The sequence below is a fragment of the Xiphias gladius genome, chromosome 14 (assembly GCF_016859285.1).
Source record: "Xiphias gladius isolate SHS-SW01 ecotype Sanya breed wild chromosome 14, ASM1685928v1, whole genome shotgun sequence".
NCBI classification, from domain to species: Eukaryota; Metazoa; Chordata; class Actinopteri; order Istiophoriformes; family Xiphiidae; genus Xiphias; species Xiphias gladius.
The window spans coordinates 23,196,754-23,217,206 of record NC_053413.1 but is presented as its reverse complement, the minus strand read 5'-3'; the positions used below and the strand labels follow the sequence as shown (position 1 = coordinate 23,217,206).

General features: G+C 40.0%; 3 protein-coding genes across 4 annotated transcripts; 1 reads left to right on the top strand and 2 right to left on the bottom strand.

Moving 5' to 3' along the window:
* The first annotated feature begins 4,589 nt into the window (after window positions 1–4,589).
* On the top strand, window positions 4,590–6,500 carry LOC120798992 (CD48 antigen-like). The gene is made up of 4 exons (XM_040143790.1): window positions 4,590–4,596; window positions 4,695–5,003; window positions 5,090–5,377; window positions 6,439–6,500. The coding sequence occupies exons 1-4, from the start codon at window positions 4,590–4,592 to the stop codon at window positions 6,498–6,500; spliced, it is 666 nt and encodes a 221-aa protein (XP_039999724.1).
* Window positions 6,501–6,885: 385 nt separating this feature from the next.
* Window positions 6,886–12,936, bottom strand: LOC120799187. 2 transcript variants are annotated; one of them, XR_005708794.1, is made up of 6 exons: window positions 12,807–12,936; window positions 10,155–10,463; window positions 9,781–10,068; window positions 9,231–9,341; window positions 8,037–8,396; window positions 6,886–7,143 (listed from the first exon to the last, which is right to left on the bottom strand). XR_005708794.1 is itself a non-coding variant. In XM_040144145.1 (6 exons), the coding sequence occupies exons 1-6, from the start codon at window positions 12,862–12,864 to the stop codon at window positions 6,976–6,978; spliced, it is 978 nt and encodes a 325-aa protein (XP_040000079.1). In that variant the 5' UTR covers window positions 12,865–12,936; the 3' UTR covers window positions 6,886–6,975. The 2 variants fall into 2 exon arrangements, 1 of the variants encoding a protein (XP_040000079.1); XM_040144145.1 differs by having other exon boundaries at window positions 8,353–8,396.
* Window positions 12,937–13,771: 835 nt separating this feature from the next.
* Window positions 13,772–19,739, bottom strand: LOC120798523 (SLAM family member 9-like). The gene is made up of 6 exons (XM_040142849.1): window positions 19,373–19,739; window positions 16,497–16,802; window positions 16,127–16,399; window positions 15,463–15,549; window positions 14,535–14,578; window positions 13,772–14,072 (listed from the first exon to the last, which is right to left on the bottom strand). Exons 1-6 carry the CDS (start codon window positions 19,530–19,532, stop codon window positions 13,881–13,883), a joined length of 1,062 nt encoding a protein of 353 aa, XP_039998783.1. The 5' UTR covers window positions 19,533–19,739; the 3' UTR covers window positions 13,772–13,880.
* Between the last annotated feature and the right edge of the window lie 714 nt (window positions 19,740–20,453).

Genomic DNA, 20,453 nt, shown 5'->3' with positions numbered 1-20,453 from the left:
GCTGATGGACAAATACATAATATGTCACTCAAAATTTTTTTCAAAAAGGACAAAATACAAATTATATTCAAAGTGTCCAAATGCAGGAAATTTGAGATCCTTTGCTACACAAAAATGGATGAAGTGGCATAAAATGTGACCATATGAGGATATAAAGAGAAATCTATAGTATTGTACTGTTTATTCATAATCCCCGAAAACGAGCTGCCGCGTCTCAATGAACCCCATGTTTTTCCCACTCTCGATGCAATGTGTAAAGTTTTTCTACGGTGAAACACTCCCTGACCCTAGAGTTGCTCTGTGGTAACGTGATTAAACTTGTCATTTAGGAACACTTCAGTTTATAAGCACTAAACTGAAGCGATGATGGTCTTAAAATGAGATCTGACGGTCTTGTTTTTCTGTTTTAGGGTCAAAAATCCTGCGAACTCAAGGACCACAGACCGGCTTCGCTTCAAGACGGGGACTCAAGATCAGGAAATGAAATAGGATACACTCTGTGGTCCACATCCTGTCAGCTGATTTTGTGCTCTCGTGGTGCATATTGCCAAACAATTCTTCAATAAAATTAACACGAAACAGATGATCCACAGTAAACCTGAAGCTTTGGGGCCCCGGGGCAGTTGCCCACTTTGCCCCCTTGGTATCCAGTCTTCATGTTATCCTAATACTACAGTCACGCTGTGGTTATGTCAAAAGTTTTCTGCTCTTTACTCAGTGAGCACTAAATCGTCAGTTTTCTCACCTTGCCTTGAATTATTAACATGAGTAAATGAAGCTGCGCGGTGCATGCAGAGAGAAATGAGATAAAACGCAGGCAATTCCATTTCACTCCAAGGACCTTGTTAAACTTTTATGTACATTTTTATTCTATCCTCTACATAATGCAGAGGCCGGTCACAAATAATGTGATTTGGGATTGTCCTCCAATGAAGTGTCCATGCGGGTGTTTGGAAAAACAACACTAAAAGACCCTCTTCATCCTTCATCCTTTATCACCTCACCCAAAAACTCCTACTTGATTAAAAATAGGAGATGAGTGTAAAAGGTCAGATGGGCAATGCTACAGTCACTGGACTGATTTCGATTAAACATTGAGTGATGATGCATTTTGGCTCTGAAAATAGCCTATAGTTAAAGGTCAGACTCGAACTTTGAAAGTCCTCAGCCTCCTCAAATCAGAGGACCAATTGACACTGACCCTTCTACATACATCCAGAAAAGCCTCAGAAATCCCACTGACCGGCCTATTGATTGTACACACATTAAACTACTATGAATTTTTTTTTTTTTTTTTAACTCCACCAATATGCCCGATGCAAGTCAGGTAAACTGTAACTGTTGCTACTGTCTGTCACTGAAAACATCTCATGACACATTAGTTTTGAATTGCTGGACACCTTGTGTGAGGAAAGGGTTTGCAAGCCGAAATAAAGTATCAACCTATAAAGATAATAAGCAAACCTACAGTAACTGACAGGAATAAATTCAGTGGCTAACAATGACCATTCCTGGCGTTATAGTGATCTTTCTCTTGTGGAAGTCGACGTGCCTTTTTTTTATCAGCAATTTATTATGCAAATGGATTCAGAATATGATCCATCTTGCATCTTTTGTCTATATGAAGATGGATTATTTTAGTCATGGTCTAAAAATCCCCGGCTGATCAGTAAAAACTGTTGGCAGATTATTCTTCCTCAGCGTTAATGCTGCGAAAGCCTCTTCTTTCGCAGAGAGTTTTAAGATGCAGAGATGCATCTGATGAGGCTCTAAACTGACCAGCAGGTCTTTGAGCTGATCTGGTTTAAGTCCAGGCTTTGGCAGGGCAGGAGTTTGGCCTCGATCACAGCTTCTTTTAAATAAGCAGGCAGCATTTGATTTTTTTTAAAAAAAAGCACTTCCTGAAACAGATGCAGGATCTGTGGGCAAGAAGAACAGCAGATAGATTAACATGAGTGTGGGAAAACATTGTAATGCAAATTGGCATGACAAATGCAAACACTGGGTATTCTGCCGGAAGGCATCATGCTGGGATTCCTACCTGCAGCGAAGCAAAGAAAGATTAAAGTTTTTCAGCCTCATGGGTTTGAGGTCTGCGGATTGCGGCTTGGGAAAGATTACGCGTGACTTGTATGTCATCAAAATGCAGATGATGCATCAAGGACAAAATCTGTCATTGTTTGTTCGACAGATTTGGCTTCTTCTCACTCACTTCTCACTGTAAATCAGAGTAAAATGATTTACCAAAGGAAAACGTTTCGTACTGACGCCAACGCTGTCAGATGTTAGGGTATGCAAAAGCGCACTGACACTTCCAATCTTCTTGAGGGTTGTAATGTTCAGTTTTTACTTTGTCAAGAAGGTGGGATTTATTGCAGGGCTGTCGTATTACACTGCATTGGACTGGACGCATTTTTAGCTTGGTCTACCTTAGCAAAAATTGCATCTGCGTGTACATCTAGATTTAATCTTTTTTCTTTTTCTTTTAATTTTTGATTTTAGCATAATTCAATACGGACTAAGGGTCTGGTCTAACACCAGCCAATGCACAGTACATTATAAAATCACTTGGCTCAGTGTGCCATGACTCAGCGTGAAGAGTCAAATACCCCCTCCTGCTCTGGGTCTGAATCTTAACTTACAAAATTCTGCTCCATCTTTCTAGTCCATACAAGACACTAAACCTGACAAAAACACTTAGTGAATCCAGTCCTAACAATAAGTGTGTCTGTCCGAATTAACATGTCCGTCGTAAAAATAAGCGAAAATAGCCTCGGAAGTCTGTTCTTGCGGCCCGAAGCTAAATTTTTTGTCACCACTTTCTCCGTCGCCCCCGTTAGACTCCCGTCTATTCTGTAACATTTTCTGAATGCAAGCGCGACTCCTGTGTCTACCTGCTTTCAACGGTGGTCTTCTCCTAGTTTGAATCTTGCGATCACAGTCAGTCAAATGCTGTGGTAACGCAGCCGTGTCTGCCCATTCAAAAAAAAACACCATTTAGATAAAGAAACCTACAACCTCAAATACAGTAGACTCCAGTCCACGTGGCATACTGCAGCAGAATCTTAGAACCAATGTTATAGACTTGCTTATTTGTATTTTCTGCCATTGGACATGTCTCTACTTTCATATTTTTCTGGGAACGAGGACTTTGTGTATCTTTTGACATAACCATCTTGAATTCAACTACAGCAGGTGTTTTACTGTTGCCACCAAGCCAGCCCACAAGGTTCAACTGTCTTGCTCACAAGCTTCCTGTTCTAAATATTGAGGGAGGGGCACTGCCCGTTCTTCTTAGCTGTTCTGGGATCAGAGCCAGCGACCCCTTGGTAATCCCTCCAGAGCCTAATATTAATGTCAAATAAATAAATCGAACGTAGACTAATGTTGCCGCAGCACTAAGCAACAACAGGAGGCTTTTGGCATCTAAAGAGTGAAGGAGAATTAAAACCGTTCGGTCGACAGCACAAGTCAGGTGTTCTCTGATTTCAGATTTCGGACGTCCCAGAGTTAAGTGTTGAAGAGTGAAGGACAGAGAGCCAATAAAACCTGACAACTAGTGTATCGACTCAGTCCTTCAGAGTGGGAATGAGGATATGTAAAATAAGTTTGTTTTTTGTTTTTTTTTCCACAAACTTTACTGTATTCTCATGTGAACTGCATTCAGATGTCTTTTTGTAGCACACTGGTGCAGGGCCAAGTGCTCCAGGGATCAGGTCTGACTTTTGCCTTACTTATGGTTGGTTTTCTCCTAATCTTATTTTTGTTTCCTAGCGCAGAACGATTACCCTGTACAGACGTAAAGTTCCTTTGTTTTCTCAAACGATGTATATCTTCAGTATGAACACTTACCACATTTTACCCCCAGTTTACCACAGGTGATTTTCATCTTGCGCACAGAGCAATCCGACAATGAAAAACAATGTCTTAACTTCACAGCTCTCAGAAAGGAAGTGGTTATCGTTGCAAGTTCAGTCAGCCATTTACTGTAAACAGCAGCCCAATGGGGCTAAAAATCAGTCAGTCTCTGTGTATATATAGCCTTGTCTTTCCACCCTTGCAGCTGTCAGAACATTATGTTGCTTCACTGTGCGCTTCACGTCCTGCCTCACCGGTGCTGTGACTTTTTGGACTTGGGATTCCCGCCTGTGAATCTTCTGGATGTGTTTGTTTGGACTGGCTCCACTGGTCCTTGACACCTGCCTGCATCACCATTACATAAGCTTAGGTTCCTGTTTGTTTACCATAAATCACCGAATTGCATAAACTCTGCCTCTGCGTCTGCATTTGGGTCCCTATCGCCTGCGCTCCGGTTACCCTGCTTGCACCAGCTTTGACAGAATATAATGTATAATAAAGTGTAATGTATTACACATTATATAAATATAATGTGTAATGTTTTAGTAATGTTTCCACCTGGTTAGAGAGCCAATGGTCTATATTGCTTACAATGGAAGGGTTGAGGCTTTTGTGAAAAATGACTCTAATGAAGACAAGAATAGAATATCTTTCTTTGTGATACTGGGACTGGTGGTCTGCATTGAGACACCAGGTAGGAAGAAGAACACTGTTTGATAAAATGTTAGGCAATGACACGTGAGTAATGTAATATTCACTACTGAGCATCACAAGCCGGTGCCTCTGCATAACTGTCTGTGATTTTTATTGTGTTATGTGTCTATTGTTTTTCACAGGGTCCAGTGCTGCGACTCCTGTGTTTGTGCAGAAGGGCGGTGATGTTCTTCTGGAGGTCATGCAAGCTGATGTACCTACAGATTTTCTTTTTCTTTCATGGACATTCAATAGAAGGGACGTTTTAGTAATATTTTCACCCGGCAAAGAACCAGTGGTCTCCAATGCTTACGATGGCAGGGTTGAGGCTTTTGTGAAAAATGACTCCGTCAAAATGAAGAATCTAACAGAGGCCGACACTGGAGTTTACACTGCGCGAGTGGTAGGGGCTCAAGAACAAATACTAGCTGAATACAACGTCACGGTTGAAGGTAGGTTTGTTAACATTTCGGACGCTGGTGGAGACTAACTGCCGCCATGTTTCTAAAACGCCTCACGCAAACTTTCCCCCCCTCAGATCCAGTGTCTCCAGTTGAGCTGACAGTAGAGTCCGTGTCCGCCAGCTCAGACTCCTGTAACATCAGTGTGACCTGCAGCACACGGGACTCACATCACATTAACAGCACTTTCCGATGTGACGCCCAAACCTGCGGTCAGGAGGGGGGACAGGGAACCAAGGTCGCAACCGCTGGCGCTTCCCTCCATGTCTACCTGTCGCACGGCTCAATCGTCTGTAACCACAGCAACCGGGTCAGCTGGGCCAGGGACATGAAAACAACAAAACATTTTTGTACCAGACACGCTGGTAAGTCTGACGGACAAAACAATTTGCGGATAATGAATAAAAGTTAAAGTTAGATCATACAAGAATCTATTTTTCAAATAAAACCTTTTATACATCCACATAAATAAGTTCTGAACATGACTCAACCACTTTGTCAGGCTGCAGGGTTGAAATACAAACGAAGTTTCATTTAAAGGGCTTCAAGAATAGTCACAATCTGTTTTTGTGTGGAACACTAAATGCAGACATAAACATTGTTTCCTCACAAGAAAACTTTTAATATTTAATACAGATACTGATTATTCTTCGTTATCCATTGATTGTGCCCGATAATGAATGTGCTCACTTTGTAAATACAATGGTTGTAAAGAGATGCCTTTGTTAAAAAATGTTTTGTAGATATTATCTTGAAACAACAACAACAACAACAAAATTGCCCAGATTAATACACTATATGTAAGACTGCATGTGGTCATATTTTCAATATTCTTAAAAAGCTTGCATGTATGTTTGTTCCATGTTCATTTGACCAAAAATTGATCATTCCCAATATTTATTTAATCATGTTTTAATCTTTGGGTGAACTAAGCAAAGCAGTTAATTGTACATTCAACATTACTGGACACTTATTTAAGCTACATACCCCCCTCATATTTTTGTAATTTTATTGAATCAAATCACCCACCAGGCACTTTATTAGGAACGCCCATACACCTGCTTATTCATGCAATTACCCATCAGCCAATCACATGGCAGCGCTACAGTGCATAAAATCATGCAGGTGCAGGTCTCTAGGGCTTACTCTAGAAAATAGTCAGAGACGTTATAACAGAGGAGACAAACCACTTGGAGCATTTTGAATAGAAATGCACGTAACACCAAAAACGGTGGTTGTATGAACCATATCCCGCCCCCTCCCCCCAAAACCCAATCGTCTGCTTTACAACAGCCAAACATGAAACATATCGAGCCAATCGAAATCCAACAGAACACCTTTGGGATGAGGTAGAAAGGGAGATTTGGCAGCATGAAGGTGCAGCTGACAAATCTGCCCAAAATATGTGATGCAATCGTGTCAACAGGGACCAGAGTCTCAAAGGAAAGCTTCCAACATCGTGTGGAATCCAGGCCACGAAGAAACTGAGGCTGTTTTGAGAGCAATGGGAGGCCCTGCCAAGTAATAGCACAGTGTTCCTAATAAAGTGAATTACACTTGACTTATCTTTTCAGCACATAAATACTCAAAAAGACAGGCTTGAAAGGGGTCTCTGAAAAGTCTGAGGCTTTTCCCAGCATAATGTACCTCTCTGGCATTGATCCTTATGTTCAGACCAACTAAGGGATTTCCATCCAGGTATTAAAACTAATCCTTATATTTCTAATTATGTCGGTTTGTCCAATTACTTTTGAGCCTCTGAAAATGAGGGACTATGCATAAAATGGCTGTAATTCCTAAACGGTGAATGCAATATTTTTGTCAAACCCCTTGAAATAAAGCTGAAAGTCTACACTTCAGTCACATGGGGGGGGGGGGCTGTGTCGCCAGCTCGGGCAACACTTGAATACAAACTGGAAATCACAACATGGGCAGTACGTGGAATGCGATTCCTGATTTTTTTTCAGGCCATGGCAAGCTTTTTTACCTCAGAATACAAAGTTTCTGGCACAGTCCTACATTCAGCCTCAGTGGATCCCATGGATCCAGGATGAGACCGTACCGAGTCGTAGATGGATGAAGGCGCATCATTGGTTGGATTCGTAACCAGATGTTGTGCTATAGTTTCGACCTGGAAAATAAGTCACAGAAAACATTATTGGCAAGGATTGCTTGCATTTTACATCGCACTTTATTTTACTATTACTTTACTCTTTGTAAAGGTGCTATTGTACTGTATTACTAACATGTCAAGTCATCTCACTATGATTAACAATAGCTCGTCTATATCTTCCGGAAACCACAAACGTCTGTATCACTGACTACTAAAGCGATAACCCCGTTTTTCATGACATTACATTGAATACGTTTTTTTTTTTTTAATCCAAAATGCAAGAAATGGTTATAAAACACATATTTAGGTGTGTTTTTTTTTTATTATCAAGAGAAAAGTAAGGTTTTGGACAAATTCGCTATTTGAGTACAATCAAATCCCTTGGCTGAAAGAGCACAACACACTGCAACTTAAAAAAGAGCGAAAAAAGAAAGCATTGGCACCACCTTGTCTACACATGCAGTACATAGCCTTTGGAGAAAGAAATTGCAAATTACATTTTTTTTCTTCTTCTCTTGAATTGTTCTAAGACTGAAAATTAAGGTTTCTGGTCTCTTCAGTTTACTGACATTTTCAAACAACTATCCCATAGAAAACATGGTTTGCAAAAGCACTGAACACAAGTGCAGACGCTGGTTGCAATATTCTCATTGTTGTAGTATTGTCTTTTTGGAGACCAGTATGTGATTGTGATAAGTGTATGAAGAGTTTTGAGAGCACAGCATCTTTTGGAAAATGCATGTGCTTTTTTGTCAAACCATAGTTTTGGAGTTTGTGTCACCTGCTCTGAAAACTGGACCTTTTGACCTTTCTAACGATGCACGAAAGACACACATTCAGCAATTTGACCCACACACACGCAGCGCAAAGAAACATACTGCAGTTTGAGTGGACTAATTTCCAGACAAGACCTTGGAAGGACGTCCGGCGGAGTGATCGCGGTCCGTCTGGATATTCCATCACGCTTATTTGAGCACAAGGAAGCAGCAGCACGACCAGTGGCGAACACATGTTGCGGGCGGGAGCAAGCAGCGGGACCAGGAACGGCAGATTAATTCAGTAGTTGGCCTAGCAAGGAGCCACGGGTCATGTACAGCAAATAGACCACCTTCATCGTTTTGCCTCTTTCCTCAAATCCAGTCTCAATTGTTAAATTGCTCAAATCTGAAATTCCTTTATCTCATCTGGCAAAGTTGGAAGAGTGATGTTTCAAAAACTGAGGCTTACCTGAGGATCTGCACACACTGTATTTTCAGTGTCCTGTCTTTTATCTGCAGGTCAGTCATAGAAAAATACATGGTGAAAATGACATTTTTCTTAGCATGCTCTAATCTTTTATACTCTTTTTCTGCCTTTCTTCACTTTTACCGTACTTGAGCTGTGCCTATATTAAGACCAGATTTTGTGTGTGTCTGAATAATTCCATCTTCACATATTAGCACACTTTAAAACCCCTATTTGTAGGATTTGATATTCTGTTACGTTGGCAACTTTTAGAGATAGTATCAAAAAAGGCGCTTTGGCAAAAATACCCCTCTCCTTGCCCCTGAGATGTAGCCTGGGGATGCTTAGAATGAACGGGCTAAACTAAAGCATAAAGGCAAAACCAATTCGGACATTGTCTCTTTTTCTACAATGGAAAAATAATTTGACAGATGCAATAATCACATATAAAATGGATGGATTCCCATCTATAATGTGGACACTGCATGAACGGCAAAAGGTACTGAACCAACTTGCCAAAAGAAAGATACGACAGTAATGTTACATAAGTCACTAACGCACAATATATGTACCTTGTGTTTAGAGTGCATGGAGAAATTAAAAATAACCTAGAAGAAAACATGAATGCTTTTATTCCTATTTAGACGGGGGGTAGTGGTGCACTTCAGCCTCCTTTGGCCGAAATGAATAATACAAAAACAATCATTTCTAAAAATCCTGACCAAAAAAAAAAAAAAAAAAAACTTGTCTCTCAGGGCTTGTTTTCACAGATGAATAAAAATGATCCTGGCGTAAAAAAGTCAGTCTTTTCACTTGACCCTCATGTGTACAGTTCATTGGAAAACTCAGGGCTTCTATATGAAATGCACGCTTGGACTTACATTTTCCGCTTTTTCGATGATAACGAACAGCTGCAACAAGTGCTATGAGTAGTGTGACGAAAACAACCACACTGGCAATACCAATAACATAGTTACGGTAGGTTATAGGCTCTGTAAAGACAAACAAAAAACAGATTAGAAATCTGTACCCACTTTAGCTCAGGCTGCATGACATAACAGACCTGATGTGTAGTGAGACATAACTTGTTTTTTAACCTAATGGTTGGAGCCAAACACAATGTAAAACCACCAACATTCCCAAAGTCCCTGAATGAGTAAGTTTAAGTTCCACCTGCCACCTAGTTTTACAAAGCCATCCTGGTAAAGGTTAATAATGACAGCTAGTTCTGCCAGTCAAAATATTAGAGCTAAACGGAAAACTCCTCTGACCATTTTAAAGTTCAGCTCTATAACGTTCCCAATACTAACAATTCACGTTGGCTGAAAGATAAGGCGAATCGTTTTTGTTCTCAGTGTAAAAACTGGTTAACCTGGGCTAAATCCAAACTGTGTATTGTTGTAAATCGGTTGTTTTGTCCGTCAGACTTACCAGCGTGTCTGGTACAAAAATGTTTCGTTGTTTTCATGTCCTTGGCCCAGCTGACCCGGTTGCTGTGGTTACAGACGATTGAGCCGTGCGACAGGTAGACATGGAGGGAAGCGCCAGCGGTTGCGACCTGGGTTCCCTGTCCCCCCTCCTGACCGCAGGTTTGGGCGTCACATCGGAAAGTGCTGTTAATGTGATGTGAGTCCCGTGTGCTGCAGGTCACACTGATGTTACAGGAGTCTGAGCTGGCGGACACGGACTCTACTGTCAGCTCAACTGGAGACACTGGATCTGAGGGGGGGAAAGTTTGCGTGACGCGTTTTAGAAACATGGCGGCAGTTAGTCTCCACCAGCGTCCGAAATGTTAACAAACCTACCTTCAACCGTGACGTTGTATTCAGCTAGTATTTGTTCTTGAACCCCTACCACTCGCGCAGTGTAAACTCCAGTGTCGGCCTCTGTTAGATTCTTCATTTTGACGGAGTCATTTTTCACAAAAGCCTCAACCCTGCCATCGTAAGCATTGGAGACCACTGGTTCTTTGCCGGGTGAAAATATTACTAAAACGTCCCTTCTATTGAATGTCCATGAAAGAAAAAGAAAATCTGTAGGTACATCAGCTTGCATGACCTCCAGAAGAACATCACCGCCCTTCTGCACAAACACAGGAGTCGCAGCACTGGACCCTGTGAAAAACAATAGACACATAACACAATAAAAATCACAGGCAGTGTATGGTTCTTTAGTCAGTACTGAATGTTACTCCATTTCTGTTCTTTATTTCTGACACACTGGACCATCAGTTCAAAATTTGTGAAGTATCTTCAGCTTATCGCGGTTTATTGAGGGTCGGTAAATGTATTTAATTGCACTGGCTCAGTCTTTTAGCACAACTTGCTGCAGGAAGGGGGAGTGTGACAGGTGAAACTGTAAGTTGTTACTCAGAGTCTTTTATTTTTCTTTTCAACACTGCAGAGTCTACCCAGTCTCTCTCTTCTGGAAAACAGGGGACTTTTTCTCTTTTACCCTTCTCACCCACATTATTGTTCCCTCACTTTGATCCTTTGCTGCCTCTTTCCACGTGTCGAAGTGGCCTGTTCTTGATTGGTTCCGCATTAATGTAATGTAATAAAAAGAGACCATTCAACAGTCTTATAATACATTTAAATCTCATTATACATAACATGTAATTTCTCAGATTTTGAAAACAATAACTATGCACCACCTGTCTCAAAAATGTTTTTTGTAATGTGTTTATGATCTTATCTCATTAGAGATAACATTTTTTGTTTTTTTTGATCATGCAGGGCTCTTCAATCCATTTCCTGTACTCACTTGTGCTGTACATAAGAACGTAGGGGAAACATGCAAACTGATGGTTTCAAAATCAGAGTCACCAGCCACTTAGGTATGTGTCTGATTGTAGCTCTTTCGAGTCAGGTTTAGACTGACTATGACCATTGTCTTTCCCTAGCTAAGGAAATTCTCCTACGAATAGTTTTCGTTGGCGTCAGACTTTACATTTGGGTATTTAGGTATATGGAATATATGCTGTGTGTTCGGAAGAGCCAGTTTTTTCATAATTACGCCAGAGTAACACTTGCTTGCCGACTCTTTTAGTGAAATATTGGCCCCCATTTAAAAAACAATGAGCATACGAAGGAGGTGAGCGCTCAGCAGCTACAGTCTCTGCTCGCCACTGAGTTTTCGTCAGGTTGTTTCTGTCAGGTACCAGCAGCTTTTCCCAGACTAGTCTTGACCCACTTCGCAAAGATGTGAGTTTCTCTTCTTCCACCTTGTTATGTAATATCCTTTAGATTTGATTTGTAAATCTGTTTCACTTCAATGGCTGCCTGAACTACAGTTATTCCCTTACTTGTTTGAAGTGTCACACCATTTGGTTGTGAGAAGGTTTCTATCTTACTAGCAGACATAATCCACCCCAGGGCTTGGTGTTTTGTTTGAATCCATCGTTTGTATTTCGATTAAGTTCGCTCCAGTCCAGACTTTACGCGTATACTGTTGTGTCTATTCTGATTTCGTGTCAATCCCACATCCGCCATCCTGGGTCAGGTACTCACTGTCCCCGGAAAACAAGGGGCAGCCACAAAACCTCGCACAGAACCGTCTGGAGCGTGGGGCTATTTTACACAGAGACCCAAGCTCTGGAAATTGGAAATGGCTCAGCGGGACGGCACCATCTTGCTTTGTATGCCCACCCGGGCAGAATATATCAGGACGGCCGAGGGGCGGAAAGAGCCACTTATGCACCGCTGCTGTTGTGGTGCGGTCACAACATGGGTCGTGTAACGCTGTTAATCGGCCGTTTTATCCGGTTTCCCCTTCCCTGAACGGAACATTATAATCTTCGTGAAGGGAGGATTTATTGCGGACCTGTTTGTATCCAACTGCATCAGTTTTATCTGGGTGTACTTAATAAATTGGCCAGTGAGCGTGTGTGTGTCACGGCAGTCCTTGTGAGGTCGGGGTCCAGGATTTTCTGATCAGGTATGTGACAAATAGGGTGTATTATTATTATTATTATTATTATTATTATTATTATTATTATTATTATTATTATTATTATTATTATTATTATTATTATTATTATCATCATCATACAGAAGTGACGTGGAGATTACATGATGAAGACTAGATGACTGAAAAAAAATATTGAACTAGTATTGACATAACAAGCGCGTTGTGAACAGGCACTGCACTAGTTATATTAAACTAGTACATTTTATCTGTTTTTCCTACAATTTTTACATCTCTGACAATTTTCAAACCTCTTTATTCTTGCTCTTACTTTTCTTTTGTCTGCCTGTTTATCATCACACTTGATCTAATCAGATTTCCATGCAAGCCTCTCGGCTTCCTCCTCGCCTCCGCTCAGTTAGTTTTATTTCATGTCCTACTACCCTCGTGTTTTAGCGCGAAAATACAACAACCAGATTTTAAATTTTTTTTTAATAAAGAATAAAAACAATCCAAAAAATTTGTAATATTAGTAAGAAAAAAAGCTTTACCTTGCATTTGACATGAATACATCAGAATGAAAGCACGTAAAAATGAAATTGGACCCATTCTGCTATATGAGGAAGTGGAGCTTAAAACGAACTTCCTACTACAGGCAATAGGAAGTGCCTCGTGTCACGTGGGCACGCACATTCGGGACCGCACAAAAGAGCACATGCATCATTCATCTGTAGAAAAATTTTATGTAGTAAAATCTCAAGATAGTGTGGAAGCCCTGTCACTGGCTGACACTGGCTGCACCCTGTTTGGTTTTATCCCCTCACCTCCGCAGGTTGGTAGGGGGTTAGTGGCTGCTCTGCGTGCAAGAGGGAACACCAGACTCGACAGAATGAGAAAGCTTAGACGGTATAAGCCCAGAGGCAGCCTTAAAAACCAGCGTGAATTCTGCATAAATGCATCCACGGATGCACAGAGAACATGAAGCCTTAATCTGACTACTGGTCTGTGTGTCTCACTGCCGTGTCCCTTTTTGCCCTTCTGTAGTTGGTTTTGGACTCATGTGAAGAAATATTATATTTCATGTTGTTTTCTGCACTGTTCGTTTGCTGTGGCCTGTGTTATGTTTAGCAGCTCCTCTAAACTTCCAGTTGCAGTGATGAAGTACTATTAGGGTACTGAGGTAGAGAGCCAGGTATTTTCTTTATCCTTCAAATCTCACATAATTCTCATAATGTGAAATTCTGTTCCTCAGTCTGACAGTAATCAGTCAGTAATTCATTCACAAGCTTTATTTCTGAAGAGCTTCATGTATATATATATATTTTTTCTTATATATATATATATACATATATACACATATATACATACACATATACACACACAAACAAATATATATATATATACATATATATATATGTATAGAGAGAGAGAGACAGAGCGACATAAATAAACACACATATATATATATATATATATATATATATATACATATAGATATATATATGTATGTATTTATATAACATTCCTTGTGTGCCAAGATGTTTAAAAATCATTTTGGCTGAGCAAAATACAGTATTAGCATCATGTACACAGTCCTGTAAATACTGTTTATCTTATCAATGCTTTTAAGCTCTAGGTGTTGGTTTCGGGGGGAACTTCGCATCTCTTTGAACCAAAGCATACACAGTCTCTGGCAGGGTGGGGTTTTTGGTCTTAGTGGATTCACGGGGTCCGGTGTGAAATGCCACCAAGGCATAGGTGGAGGTTGTAGAAACATCTGAGACACATTCTGTAGGAGTTTGGACTGGACTGACGCTCTAGAAAGAAAACAAATGAACAAATGAAATGACCTCACACAAACATATCCGCACCTGCTGTTTGATGAGAACTCGACCCACATGTTTCGATGGATCATAGTGCATCTGGAAATTCTTCATCTCACAGCAAGATGTTTGGACACAGGAAAACAGCACAAATAGTAACATATGCATATGGCAGGTATGGTAGGTGCACACAGAAGGATCAGTGACAGTCGGTTTAGCAGGGAAATAGAGTTTATTCAGATGGGCTGCCTAGACATGGAAATAGAGTTGTTGTTTAGTTTTTCTTTTAGCTTAGTTATAGGTTGGCCAGTGCGTTCGGCAGGGTGGATTTCTGTTCCACCCGAACTAACACAAATTCTTCAAATCTTCATTGTTAAAGTAGTCACAATGTGAAATTCTTTTCCTCAGTTTGACTAGCAAAGTCAGAGATTTTTCAAAACAAAACTTGACGCTTACCTGAGGAACTTCATATACTGTATTTTTGCAGTTTTTTCTTCTCCCTGTCAGTCATAAAAATATATGTTGTTTTGCTTAAAATGTATATTTTCCTCAGATACTTCAGTTTTTTTAAAGTGTTAAATTTCCCTTTTCTGCAAATTGTCAGTTTTTTTGTAATGAAGGAAGAAAATATTTTGAGCTGTTCCCACACAGAACAACCCCATCCTGTGTGTGTATAGTAAATCATGCACTCTGCCATAGCTGTGGATTCCTTTCCACAGGAGGTTTTTTTTTATATATGGTTAATCACTGAAGTCCAACCAAAATTAGAAAAACACGTACCTTTTTGCAGTCAAAGTTTTTCACGTTTTCATGTATTTTCATATTCTGTTAACAATTTTAATCGCAGTTTTCGCTGGATCGCAGTCCCTTCTGTGAGTCATTCAACAAGCTTCTGGGCTTTTTGAACGGTTACGTGGGTTTGGCAAACAACCAAACGGAGGGGACAAGGATGCAGGCAAACTTTTGTTTTTGTAGCTCGTATCCGTGTTTATTGGTAGTGGTTGAGAGGAAGCACAGTTGTCTGACATAATGTCACCACACCACCCACCATCTACAATGACTGATCTTTTACATTCGGTAGAAAGATTTTAAACTGTTCAAACCGCTTCAGCTCTTGAGCTAACAAGCTATCTAGCCAATTTAGAGATGTCAATGTTGACACATCAGTCAAATCCAAAATATGGCACCTGTCTTATTTTCAGGTTCAGTGTTAATGTCTTTGTTCTGCTATTGGGCAAAACTGAACTTGCATTTCTCATTTGCACAACTGAAACGAATGAACAGCAAGTTATTCCTGTTCTTGATAACGCTGCAATGCTGGATTTCCATTTGCTAAAAATTATCAAGATTTTTATTGCATTATCCTCTGCACAGTGGGACTTACATTTTATGAAAAGGCAAATGGAAAGGACAACGAGGCTAGCAATCGGAGCGGTAATCCCAAGCGCAATTATGGTGGCTTCATTAGAAACTGGAAAGAAAAAGAAAAAGGACTGGATCAGAAATGTTGGCATACTTCAAGGTTGCAGTTTGAATTTCACAAATATTTTTGGAAAGAAAGAAGTGTTCTGAAAGCAGAAATAATCTCCCTGTCTGAGTTATGATAACTCACAACTTTTTAGATCACCCAGTGACAGTGGGTATTTTCCTTGAGAAAAAGCAGAAAACTCTGCATGAGACTGCATTATACAAGGGCTAAGTTAATAATCAAGCCCCTGCAATGCTGATTGGAAAAAAAAAAATTGCAGCCTAGCCACACTATAATTCAACCCCTAAAAAAGGTCCCGAGTGTATGCCGAAATGTTGAGAGTATAATTAACATCTGGCATCAAAGGTGAATGGAAGCAGGTAAAAGCTTAAAAAAAAAGTGTAATTAGCAATTTTTCCAACTACGTCTGTTTTTTTTTCGTGGCTCCACTCACTCTGCTGTAACTGAACCAGTCTGCCTCCACAGAACTGTGCTGTGTGAAATGTTCAGATGGTTATGAGTAACTTTAAACTGTCAATCCCTGTCGGTATGTCAATACGTCATACGTCATTCGTCGTACCTGGCAGTGACCCACAGAAAAAATGATTCTTTTCCTCGTCTGTTTCCCAGCTCACGTGGTTGCTGTGGTTACAGAAGATGAAGCCTGGTCGCAGGTACACATTAATAGAGGAATCATAGGCTGTGGCTTCCTCTCCTTCCTCCGGAGCGCAGGACTGGTTGACGCAGCTAAAAGTCTTGCTAATGTTGGAGCTCTTTATTCTGCAGTCCACAGTGAAGTTACAGGAGTCTGGGCTACTGGACTTCACTGTCAAATCAACTGGTGACACTTGCTCTGGGGGGGGGGGGGCAAGAGGTCAGCAAAAGCAGACTTTTAAAAACAAGGTAATATTCTCTATCAAAAAAAAAAAAAAAAAAGATAAGAAACCTACCTTGGACAATGACCTTGTATTCAGCTGCCATTTGGTCTTGTTCACCAGTCAATACTGCAGTATAATATCCACTGTCACTCTCGTTTAGGTTCCTTAGTAGCAAAGAGTGATTTTTGACAAGAAGCGTAACCTTTCCCTGATACCTCTTAAAGATGAATGGTTCACCAGAACGAGCAAATTTTACTATATTGTAACTTTTATTAAATTTCCAGAAAACATCTGTATGTGTGTTGAGTTGAGCTTCCTTGACCTCAAGAATCACATCCTTTCCTTGCAGCACAAACACTGGCGTCACATCGCTGGACCCTAAAAGAAGAGATATCAAAAAAGTACCGATGTTAAAACCATGTGTATGTTTATACATATATGACCAGTGTTTTTATAATGGTCATAAACTGATTGGCATTTACTTTGTTAGTTATCTATTATGTCATTTCATATTTATTTATATATTCATTTAGGGAGAGGAATCAAGGAATGGCACTCCCTCCTTTTAGCACACATTTATTTCCATTAACTAAAACACAGGGGAAATCCTTTAGTCATTAACGTAAAATCAGAGTGGTACTCTCCCCAATTTTAGGTTTCAACTAGATTCACTACATGGTACTGAGTTTACTGTGCGCCCTGTAAAAAGTGCTTTTTTGCCAACTTCAATAAATTAGATAACATTTTTATTTTTTTTTATTTTTATTTTTTAAATCTTCTGCCTTTAGTAAGTAGAGCGACCACAATAATAGGTTGAGCTGAACTCATCATAACCAATTAAAGATATTTAACTGACGATCTGATGGACTGCTCCTCAAAAGTACTGATGCGGCAGTGTCCATCATAGGGACAGAAACGAGGTAAATATCAATAAGGATACTAAATCCTTTCTTCGCACAACGAATGCTTCTTCTGCCATGCACTGCTGCATTGCAAGAACCGACATCGCCATAAGTACTGATGATGAAGAGATGAGCGTGTCTACACTTCCCCCCGGCCCTCACCCCTCACAAAGTGAGCAACAACAGAGCATAGTCGGGTTGTTTTTGTTGCCTGTTAATGAAATGAAGCTGCGTGTTATATATATATATATATATATATATATATATATATATACACACAAATGTGTTGTAACAGGTCAAGTTTAACAGAAAAAACAGAGAAGAAGAGAAAGACGTGAGAAGCCCCAGTTCTTTCAATGGTGAATTACAGTGGTTTTCTAATGAGTTCTTAACTGTGAATTTGTAACTTTTGTGTTGCCTCAACCGGTTTCACAGGTTTTGAAGTGGAAAAAGCTGCATTTATTATCGGAACCATGACGACGAACATCCTCTAACTTTAATAAAGTACTTATTGTAACCCAAACCATGATCCTTCCCTAAACCTAACCAAGCTGTTTTTAGCATTGTCATATCATATAATTGTTCGTCATTTATCACATTACACAACAGTGCTTTTTAAGTTATCTGTGCTCGTATCTCCTTGCTGCCTTAGGGGCACAAAATTCGGGAGACACCCCTATGGGTCGTATCAGAGGGTAGGAACAAACAACATATATTCTTATTAAGGTTTGAGAACTTGTTGGCCATTACAAGTGTCTCATATCCAGTTACAATCAAGATGAGAGGCCGGGGACCAAGAGGAGTACACACCGTTCGGCCTGTTTCAGTTCAGTGAGTGGGACTGCACAGTCGGCGTTCCTGTCAAGCACCGATCGGTGAAAGATTCTCTTGAACGAGTCTTTCAAAGTAACTGTTTCAAGCGAGTCAGTACACTGAAAAGAACGGCTTTCAGCATCACTACCCCACTTGTATTTCTTAAGTATGCTGGGAGGAAGGGTTCAAGCTGAATTTCAGGGTGTGGTTACTTAAAATGCTTTTGATTTGTTTCAAAGTGTAAAGTTTAAGCCTTTTTTAAAGCAGACTCTTGACATGTCACAGCCAGAAAAGAACGGGGAAATAACATCAATTATGGCTGCATTTTATATCGTGTTCCAGTTGTAAGGCTCTATGTTTGTCAGTGAATTAGAGGGGTTTTAAAAACCTGGTGGAAGTTTACATCATACAATTAAAAACTATTACTGGGTGGATATAATACACTGGTTCCAGACCCTCTGAGTCACTGCCCCCATGTCTGATGTGTTCAGTGATTTAAAGTGAAACAAAAAGGCAATTCAGTCTTATTGGCAGGCCAAAGGTGTTTCCATTACGTATAAAAACAGCTGATCTCAAGATCACTCAATCTAACATTGTAGATTCAAAAAGCAAAGTTTTACAAGCTCCACAGATGTTATATAACGTAAATGCGAAAAAAGGGGGGAAATTTCAAACCAAGAAACTGACAGGAGAAGAAGAACTCCTAGATGCCTAATCCTCTAAATTTGTAACTTGAATGACAGGTTAATGAAATGAAAGGTTTTAAAAAGGTTTTTAAATCCAGGCACGGATTTAAAAACCTTTTTAAAACCTTTCAAAACCACATCCTCATCAAAATACAGATAATATAGTCACAATCATCAGTCACAACTTTTGGGGAAAACCTAAATCCTGTCTGAGTCTATCAGTAATACCTGACATAACGTAATATAATGTATATATAATGTATTTCAATATATCTCAATAAAATAAAATTTTAGATTTTTTTTTTTTTAGAATAACTATTGAAATAATTTACATTGAGCACATCACTGAGAATCATGTACTTTTTCTCAATATTATATATTGAGAAAATTTGTTCCAATGAAACATTGAGTTACATCTCCTGCTGAAAACACGCTGTGTTTTTTTTAATCCAACTTCTATTGCTGAAATCGTGCTATAATACAACAACAACAACAACAACACAAGAACAAAACAATATTTGTAGAAAAATAAAAGTTAACTTTTTACCTTGTGCGTCGCATAAATGGAGCAGAGAAACAGCACAGACAAGTACAAAGGGAGTCATTCTGCAAACTGTTCTAAAAGAAGAAGTAGAGAGACTACGTGTGCTGTGAGCCGGCAGCAATTTCTTTTCTGAGAAATTTCTCTCTCTACTCACTGCCTTCATCGTGAACAGTACGGAAAATTTTCTACATAAGAGTAAATTCCGGGGTTTTTTTCTTTTTCTTTTTCGGCCTCAACTACAGCTGAGTCTGATGAAATACAACTAAGGCTGATGGAGCTTTAGCAGCACATTTCTTTCTATTTAAATAAATCAGTCTTGTCGGCGGTTCACAAATGTACTCGCCACACAGAGCAGTGCAAAAACACTGGCACCAGCGCAGTTCTGGTTAAAGAGGACCCTTATCGCTTCCGTTAACCGGAGTGATAAAGTTATCAGGCTACTTCCTGCTTTCTTTTATTTGAGCTAGACAGACGTGCAGGATTGTTTTGCCTTGGCAGAGGTATGTGCTCTAGTGAGTGCCGTTCTAGTTTAAAGTTTATTCATGTGTGATTCCCTTTTCTGCTACCAACTTTTTCATAACAAAAAGGGGTTATGAAAAAGCTTTCCAGCCTGGAAAAGATTCATACGGAAAAAAACAGAAACCAAATACGGCCTTTAATTACTCAATTAGCTTTATTTAATGACTTTTTAGTGAGAATTGTCTCATTTAGTCTCTCCAGCTGCACATTAACAACTGATAACACTCCACAGCTCGATGTTAGTTAAGGAAATGTTACAAATACATGCAATTTCCAACATCTTCATATCCATCACACTTGTTCTTGCTTCACCTGTCGCACATAACCATCATTGCCACACATTTCAATCAGAATCATTAGTGACTTACAACATCACTTTTACAGTCTCATCTCTCGGCACTCACCTCTGGTGACGACGTCTAGAGGATGTATAGACTGAAAACCGGGGGGTGGGGGTGGGGGGCTTTTCTGACAAAGTGCCTGTGGCTTATTTGACAGTGTTAGTAAAGTGAAAGCCACAGCCGCTTATTCACCCGGAAAGGAGGGCTTCTTCAACGTTTACGTA

What these genes read in the sequence shown, in the direction of transcription:
- LOC120799187 (XM_040144145.1), bottom strand. Translation starts at nt 12,864, where the DNA reads ATGGGTCCAATTTCATTTTTACGTGCTTTCATTCTGATGTATTCATGT. An exon ending in GTATTCATGTCAAATGCAAG is followed by an intron (nt 10,464 to 12,806) that starts GTAAAGCTTTTT and finishes TGTTTTTCACAG; the next exon opens with GGTCCAGTGCTGCGACTCCT. An exon ending in TCATCGAAAAAGCGGAAAAT is followed by an intron (nt 8,397 to 9,230) that starts GTAAGTCCAAGC and finishes ACTGACCTGCAG; the next exon opens with ATAAAAGACAGGACACTGAA.
- LOC120798992 (XM_040143790.1), top strand. An exon ending in ATACAACGTCACGGTTGAAG is followed by an intron (nt 5,004 to 5,089) that starts GTAGGTTTGTTA and finishes TCCCCCCCTCAG; the next exon opens with ATCCAGTGTCTCCAGTTGAG. An exon ending in TTTTTGTACCAGACACGCTG is followed by an intron (nt 5,378 to 6,438) that starts GTAAGTCTGACG and finishes TCGTGTCAACAG; the next exon opens with GGACCAGAGTCTCAAAGGAA.
- LOC120798523 (XM_040142849.1), bottom strand. Translation starts at nt 19,532, where the DNA reads ATGAAGGCAGTGAGTAGAGAGAGAAATTTCTCAGAAAAGAAATTGCTG. An exon ending in TTTCTGTGGGTCACTGCCAG is followed by an intron (nt 15,550 to 16,126) that starts GTACGACGAATG and finishes TTTTCTTTCCAG; the next exon opens with TTTCTAATGAAGCCACCATA. An exon ending in CAGTATATGAAGTTCCTCAG is followed by an intron (nt 14,073 to 14,534) that starts GTAAGCGTCAAG and finishes TTTTCTTTCTAG; the next exon opens with AGCGTCAGTCCAGTCCAAAC.